Source organism: Corticium candelabrum, chromosome 18 (assembly GCF_963422355.1).
Source record: "Corticium candelabrum chromosome 18, ooCorCand1.1, whole genome shotgun sequence".
Classification (NCBI taxonomy): Eukaryota; Metazoa; Porifera; class Homoscleromorpha; order Homosclerophorida; family Plakinidae; genus Corticium; species Corticium candelabrum.
Window position 1 is genome coordinate 6,322,868 of NC_085102.1, and position 7,426 is coordinate 6,330,293.

At 36.0% G+C, this 7,426-nt stretch overlaps 1 protein-coding gene across 2 annotated transcripts in view; it reads left to right on the forward strand.

The window, feature by feature from the left end:
• The first annotated feature begins 3,593 nt into the window (after positions 1–3,593).
• Positions 3,594–7,426, forward strand: part of LOC134194034 (NEDD8 ultimate buster 1-like) — a 9,635-nt gene continuing 5,802 nt past the window's right edge. The window contains exons 1-5 of one of the 2 annotated variants that reach the window (XM_062662933.1): positions 3,594–3,732; positions 3,791–3,961; positions 4,127–4,185; positions 4,370–4,440; positions 4,588–4,746. In XM_062662933.1, coding sequence (XP_062518917.1) covers positions 3,616–3,732; positions 3,791–3,961; positions 4,127–4,185; positions 4,370–4,440; positions 4,588–4,746 — 577 coding nt within the window. In that variant the 5' untranslated portion in view covers positions 3,594–3,615. Of the gene's footprint in view, positions 3,733–3,790; positions 3,982–4,126; positions 4,186–4,369; positions 4,441–4,587; positions 4,747–7,426 lie in introns of those variants that run through there. The other variant, XM_062662934.1, reaches the window with a different exon arrangement.

Consider the following 7,426-nt stretch of genomic DNA (forward strand, 5'->3'; position numbering starts at 1 on the left):
GCACTTTTAGTCATGAAGATAAGGTAATCTAACTGACAATGTAGTCCTGCTCAATGTAGTCCTGTGCTGGATGGTGGGCAATCATGTTTACATGAAATAATTATATATTAATAATTATATATTAATAGTTATATATTAATAATTATCTAATATATAAAGCTCAAATTGTGTGTGTGTGTGTGTGTGTGTGGTGTGTGTGTGTGTGTGTGGTGTGTGTGTGTGTGTGTGGTGTGTGTGTGTGTGGTGTGTGTGGTGTGTGTGTGTGTGTGGTGTGTGTGTATGTGTGTTCGCGTTTGGCGGCCACGTCTTTTGTCCGTTCGCAACCGAAATCGGCACGCACAGAGGAAGGTTTGCGTAAAAATAAAAAAATAATGCACCGGGTCCCCTCTCGAGGGATCGACCCACGCGTAAAATTTCTCGACGACGCAAACGCTACACATTGCAGTTCATTCGAACACACGCCCGCACCAGTCCCGTGTAGACTGTATGCATCGTCGTCCTTCGCAAAGCTTCGAGCAATCGAATATCTCTTGCCGACGAAACTTACTCTTCTAGCACTTTCGTTTCTCTTCAAATTCTGATTGCATTTGCACCAAAGCCAACCTACACATTTTCTGCAGCAAGCGCTACACGGGGAGTGGGTCGATTGCTATCGAAACAAGCGCGAAGAGCAAGATTCGAATTGATACAGCATATCCGGGACCTTCAACAAAGATTGCACGTGACGTGTCCACAAACCTATCTTTACACTACAGTCTTGCCCGTACGAAAAACGGGCCATGGATACTAGTATATTAATAATTATGTATTAATAGTTATATATTAATAGTTATATATTATTAATTATATATTAATAGTTATATATTAATAGTTATATATTAATAGTTATATATTAATAGTTATATATTAATAATTATATATTAATAATTATATATTAATAGTTATATATTAATAGTTATATATTAATAATTATATATTAATAGTTTATATTAATAGTTATATATTAATAATTATATATTAATAATTATATATTAATAATTATATATTAATAGTTATATATTAATAATTATATATTAATAATTATATATTAATAATTATATATTAATAGTTATATATTAATAGTTATATATTAATAGTTATATATTAATAGTTATATATTAATAGTTATATATTAATAATTATATATTAATAATTATATATTAATAGTTATATATTAATAGTTTATATTAATAGTTATATATTAATAATTATATATTAATAGTTATATATTAATAATCATATATTAATAGTTATATATTAATAGTCATATATTAATAGTTATATATTAATAGTTATATATTAATAGTCATATATTAATAGTTATATATTAATAATTATATATTAATATTTATATAGTAATAGTTATATATTAATAGTTATATATTAATAATTTTATATTAATAATTTTATATTAATAGTTATATATTAATAATTATGTATTAATAATTATATATTAATAATTATATATTAATAGTTATATGTTAATAATTATATATTAATAGTTATATATTAATAATTATGTATTAATAATTATATATTAATAATTATGTATTAATAATTATATATTAATAATTATATATTAATAGTTATATGTTAATAATTATATATTAATAGTTATATATTAATAGTTATATATTAATAGTTATATATTAATAGTTATATATTAATAGTTATATATTAATAGTTTGAAGCTAAAGTTATGGATTTGGACGATGGCTCTTTCCTTGGTCAGCGGGCTTCAGTTGCTTGTCGCTTGGATGTCTTGTTATCAAAGGGTCCCTCCTTTGATCTTCATATCAATTTGAACAAATGTGAGGTCTTTTGGCCCTCTGGAGATCAGAATTTCCCCAAATTTGCTACTGAAATTCAGCGCAGTGTTCAGATTCATGATGGTGCTGACTTCCTTGGTTGTCCTGTATATGGATCTTCCTCATATGTTACTGAATTTGTTTTCCAACGAGTGGACAAGATTTTGGATTGGCAGGACCATTTGACAGCTTTAGAGGATCCTCAGGTGGAGCTTCATCTTCTCCGGAGCTGTTTGAGCCTTTGCAAGCTGAATCACATCATTAGAACGGTTCCTGGCTTCAAGATCAATGATGTATTGATGCAGTTTGACAGTGGTCTTCATCACAGTTTAGAGGCTTTATCCTCTTCTTCGGTCTCTGACCTGGCATGGAAACAGGCAACTCTTCCAGTTTGTTTGGGTGGTCTAGGTCTTCGTGAGGCCTCTAGATCTTCATCTGCAGCTTTCGTTGGCAGCTGCAACTATTCTCGGCAGTTGTCTCTCCGTCTTCTTAATGACTCAGCGTTCATGCCGGTACATGAAGAAAATGATTGGACTCAGCATTCTTCCTCTTTCCCTGGTGAAGTGCAATGCCGGCAACATCTTGCAAGTCTTTTACCACCTACTAGTTCTGTCTCGTCCTCTGTTTCTTCTACACAACATTCCTTCCAGAAGGCTCTGGATCTGGATGATGCTTTGAGATTCAGCATTAAAGTCAGCCTTGTTAGTCTGCGAGAACAGGCACGTTTCAGTGCTGTCGCATATCCTCATGCGGGGGCTTGGTTGAGGGCAATCCCCAACTCAAGTCTAGGCCTGGCCATGTCTCCGCGTGAATTTGTGACTTCTTTGCGTTTGCGTTTGGGAATTCCGGTTTTTCCAGCACCCCCACACTCAGTCCGTTGTGTGTGTGTGGTCATGAATTGGACATTTTTGGTGACCATGCTCTTGGCTGTGGTCCTCTTCGGATTAATTAAGCGACATGATGCCTTATGTGACGTCATCTTCCACTGGTTGCTCTTAGACAACTCCAATGTACGTCGAGAACAACACTGTTCCTCTCATTCTATGACAAGACCAGGTGACGTTTTCCATCCCGACTTTTCCCTAGGCAAGGCTGCTTATTTCGACATTTCCGTGAGGAATTCGTTCACTCCCTCTCACCTTATTAATGCTGCCATAAAAGCTGGTGCTGCTGCTGAGGCTGGGGAAGTGGACAAAGATGAACGCCATCTTGCTAACGTTTCCAGTTACGGCTGTTTGTTTTACCCTCTTGTGATGGAATCATACAGAGTGTGGGCTGCACATAGTCTGGAGGTGTTGAGATCAATTGTCAAGAAGTCTCTTCTATCATCTGGCTTGTCTCTGGGCCAAGCTTCCAGGCAATTTCACGAACAGTTATCTGTTCGTTTATGGCAGTACAATTCAAGACTGATTAGTGACTATCTGCCTAATTATTATGACTTAGACTCTTTGTGCTTCCGTCCTTAGGGCGGATATGTGTTATCTGTGTTATCTGTCTTATATACAAATATATGGTTTCAAAAAATATATTAATAGTTATATATTAATATTTATGTATTAATAATTATATGTTAATAATTATATATTAATAGTTATATATTTATAATTATATATTAATAATTATATATTAATAATTATGTATTTAATACACAATATTTGCGGTCTACACACTACAGTCAAATTACCATGTGACCTACGCTCGCGTTAGTGGTTTGGACTTCGGGCATACGTACTGAGCATGCCCAGGACTAGCACCAAGTCAACATCTAATGGACGAAAATGACGATGTGAAGACGCGCGTTCGCAGTAAACTCTTGGCAGATAGAGTGAAACTTTGGTTGTCACCATATACAACACAAGATGGCAAGAAAGGACAAGATCCTGAGGTAAGAATTCCACCAATCGGACAATGACGTCATGACATCACGTGACACCAAATTTTAGGATTTAGCGAAGAAATATTCTAGTGAGCTTGGACAGCCTGTTGAAGTTATTTCCAGAGTTTTGGAAGAGTTGAGAATTCATTCAGTGAACAAACTAGCTACAAGAAAACTCAAAACGAACCAGCAAATCTCTCTTTGTGTCACTCTGACAGGAGGAGATACGAGTGAAAACGTAATAACAAAGTATTTGATGTTAGTTGATATTAACATTTAGTTAATATAAATTTAATGCACGTAATATTAATATTAATATTATTTATATTAATTGTATATAAGATTGATATTAATTTTAAAAATTGAATTAATTTGTTTGTTTAATTGTTGATAAAATACGTAGATTAAAGCTACTCATGTTGAAGCTCAGCTGGAAGATCTGACGTCATCACTGACCGAAAGGTATTTTATAATTGATATCAATAATTTTTTACAATTAGTCAAGCTTTTCTGTTATTGATTGGTTTGCTTACGTGCATGTCTACCTGCATTCTCTGTTACACAAACGACTGCTTGTTTGTCTGTTTTGTCAGTCTGTTCGTCAATATAAAATGTCACTGCGGGTACATGTGCGTGTATCTCATAGGATCGCTGGTGTATTTCATGTGCCTTGTGAGCGACTGAAACTGATCAGTGAAGCAAAGATGCTCAACGACAGTAAGTGCAACTATAACACACAAACATAGTGGCAGGAAAATATAACGTCATGGAGGTGGCCATTTTGGGCTTTAGTGACCACACCCATTGACAGTTGATTTAAATTGTTTTAGTTTGTTGATGTGAAGGGTGTTGCTGTTTGTGTAGGGTTGTCTCTTGCTGTTCAAGGTGTTAGAGATGGCAGTCAAGTTCTTGCTGTGTTACTGAGTGAGGAAGAAGCTGAAGCAGCTCGCAGACAAGAGCAACAGAAGATGGCAGAAGAGAGTCTCATGAAGACGAGACAAGCTGCGGAGATTTTAGCAACACGTGAGCTTTGTAGTTGGAAGTTTGTAGGGAAAGAGGTGTTGTGTTATTTTGTTTGTGTGATGGATACAAGGTTGTGTATCTTTGTTTTTTATTTTAATTTGTTTATTTAGTTTGTTTTTATGTCTGTCTGTCTGTGTCTGTCTGTCAGTCCAATACATATTATATTTTCGACATTGAAAGCTACATTCAACACAACTAAGCAGCTTTACTGTCCCAATCGCACAAATCTTTACCAAACTAAAACTCTACAGAAACCAGGCAGTCTGTCTCTTTGTCTGTCTGTCTGTCTGTTTGTCTGTCTGTTTGTCTGTTTGTTTGTCAAATTTTCATATTTTTTTATACATCAAAGCTAATACAGGTGAAACCAAAGTAACAGCTAATAGACAACAAGTGTCTGTCTGTCTGTTTGTCTGTCTGCCTGTTTGTCTGTCTGTTTGTCTGTCTGCCTGTTTGTCTGTCTGTTTGTCTGTCTGTTGGTCAGTTTGTCAGCAGAAATCTTCTGATTTTTCTTCTTTTTCTTCTCCTCTACAACATGGTATTGCAACACCTGAGGGAGGAGAATTGCTCACAGACCACATTCAAGTTCCACTTGAAAGAACTCTGATTGGTCAATTCTTAAAACGGATGTCAGAAATGCTTTAACTCATGCAGTGATGCAGTGTCCAGGGAGTGCCTTTTACAACAAATTGCACATCAGTTTGCAATATATACTCTCATGTCAAGCAACTGTATGGAGAGCCCAACTCCTTACCTTAATCTATGTCACCAGCAAACGTGTACAGGTACTCTCATCAAGTGAAGGGGTTCATCAAGGTGACCCTTTGGGTCCGGCTCTGTTTTCTGCCACTATCCACCCTGTTCTATGTGAAGTATTGACTCGACATGATGAAGTCACTATATTTGCATATTGGGATGATGTGTATGTGGTTGGGCCAACTGAAAACCTTAAATTAATTCTTGAAGATCTCAAATCTTCTTTGTTGATAGATTTGTGACAGAAAGTGTGAACTGTATTGCTTATCTGGTGAGTGTTGTAATTTTCCAACTTCTGTTCTGTTGCACACGATGGAACTATCATTTTCGACACTCCTATAGGGAATTCAGACTTCATACGATCTTGATGCATTGATATAGCCAAATATGGTGATTGTCTTTGTTCTGAACTTGTCAAGTTGAATGACAGTCAAAGCTCAATGTTGATTTTACGTCACTGTCATGTTTCTCGACTGAATTACCCGGCAAGACAAATATTTCCTGTTGATTTGCAAGCAGCAGCAAACATACATGATAATATGACTAGATCATCGTTTGAAAGCATTATAGGTTACAATCATCTGGATGATATCAATTGGAAACAAGCAACTATAAAGATCAAATTCGGTGGGTTTGGATTGACACAGATAAGTCAAATTTCACCAGCAGCTTTTCTTATGTTCATGGTGTCAAGTCAAGAAAGACTTACCCGAGAGGATTTCATCATTTTTTGATTTAGTCAACTATCTTCAAAGCAGTAAATTACTGCTAGGGTCAATCGGCTCTACTGTGGCCACTTCCTATCAAGCTTTACCACCAATGCCCAAGTCAAACCACAAAGATGGAGAAGAACAGTCTCTTGATGACTTTATCTCATATCCAAAGAAATTACAGCATCGATTATCCACAAAGAATGCCAGTGATAGTGCTACTGATATTATTATACAAACACAGTCTGATAGAGATGCAGCATGGTTGAGATCCCTGCAAGGACGAGGGGCTGGTGCATGGCTGGATGTCATCCCCACTTCCACTAAGCACGCTTTAAAAACAAACGAATTTTCTTTAGTGTCTTACCTGAGGTTGGGAGTGACTTTACCTTTTGCCAATTGGATTAAAAGTGTGATTGTGGTCATAATTTGGATGAATACGGATACCATATTTTAACCTGTAAATATGGGGTGGACCTGTGCGGTCTCACATTTCAGTCTTAAATGGGTGGAGTGAGTGCCTGTCTGACCTTCACCTTCCCCATCAAACAGAACCAAGACATCAATACATCAATACTGAAGACCGTCCAGACATTACAATGTGTGATCCGAATACTGGACAGAATTTGGATCTTGATGTGTCCCTGGCTCATCCATGGAGTCAGGACATTATTAGGAGGGCTAGCAAGGAAAATGGTCACGTTGCTGCGACAAGAGAAGAAAAAAAATGAAAAAATATTCAGAAGAGCTTGTTCCAGGAGGATATGTATCAAGATGTGTTTCTCTTGTGATAGAACATTTTGGGAGGTGGGGCACATAGGTAGAGAATTTTTTGCAGCATTTGTCACAACAGTCAGCAAATCCAGAAGCCAATTTTAATGCTTCCATGTTCATGTCGTATTGGAGAAAAAGATTTTCTACAATTCTGCAAAGATGCAATGCCAAAGTTATCCTTAGAAAACTTTCAAAACTGTCACCTAATCATGGTGATTTAGATAGATTATTTGATTTTGACATTCAAGGTCAAGTTCATTAGTTAATGACTTTGTTGTTTGCAACGACTGATTTGTATTTAAAAAATCCTAGCATATGAACAGTAGAATCTGTATGAGAATAATTTATCTGTCTGTCTACCTGTCTGTCTGTCTGTCTGTCTGTCTGTCTGTCTGTCTGTCTGTCTGTCTGACAAGCTTTTTGACTTTAACGTACAGATCCAA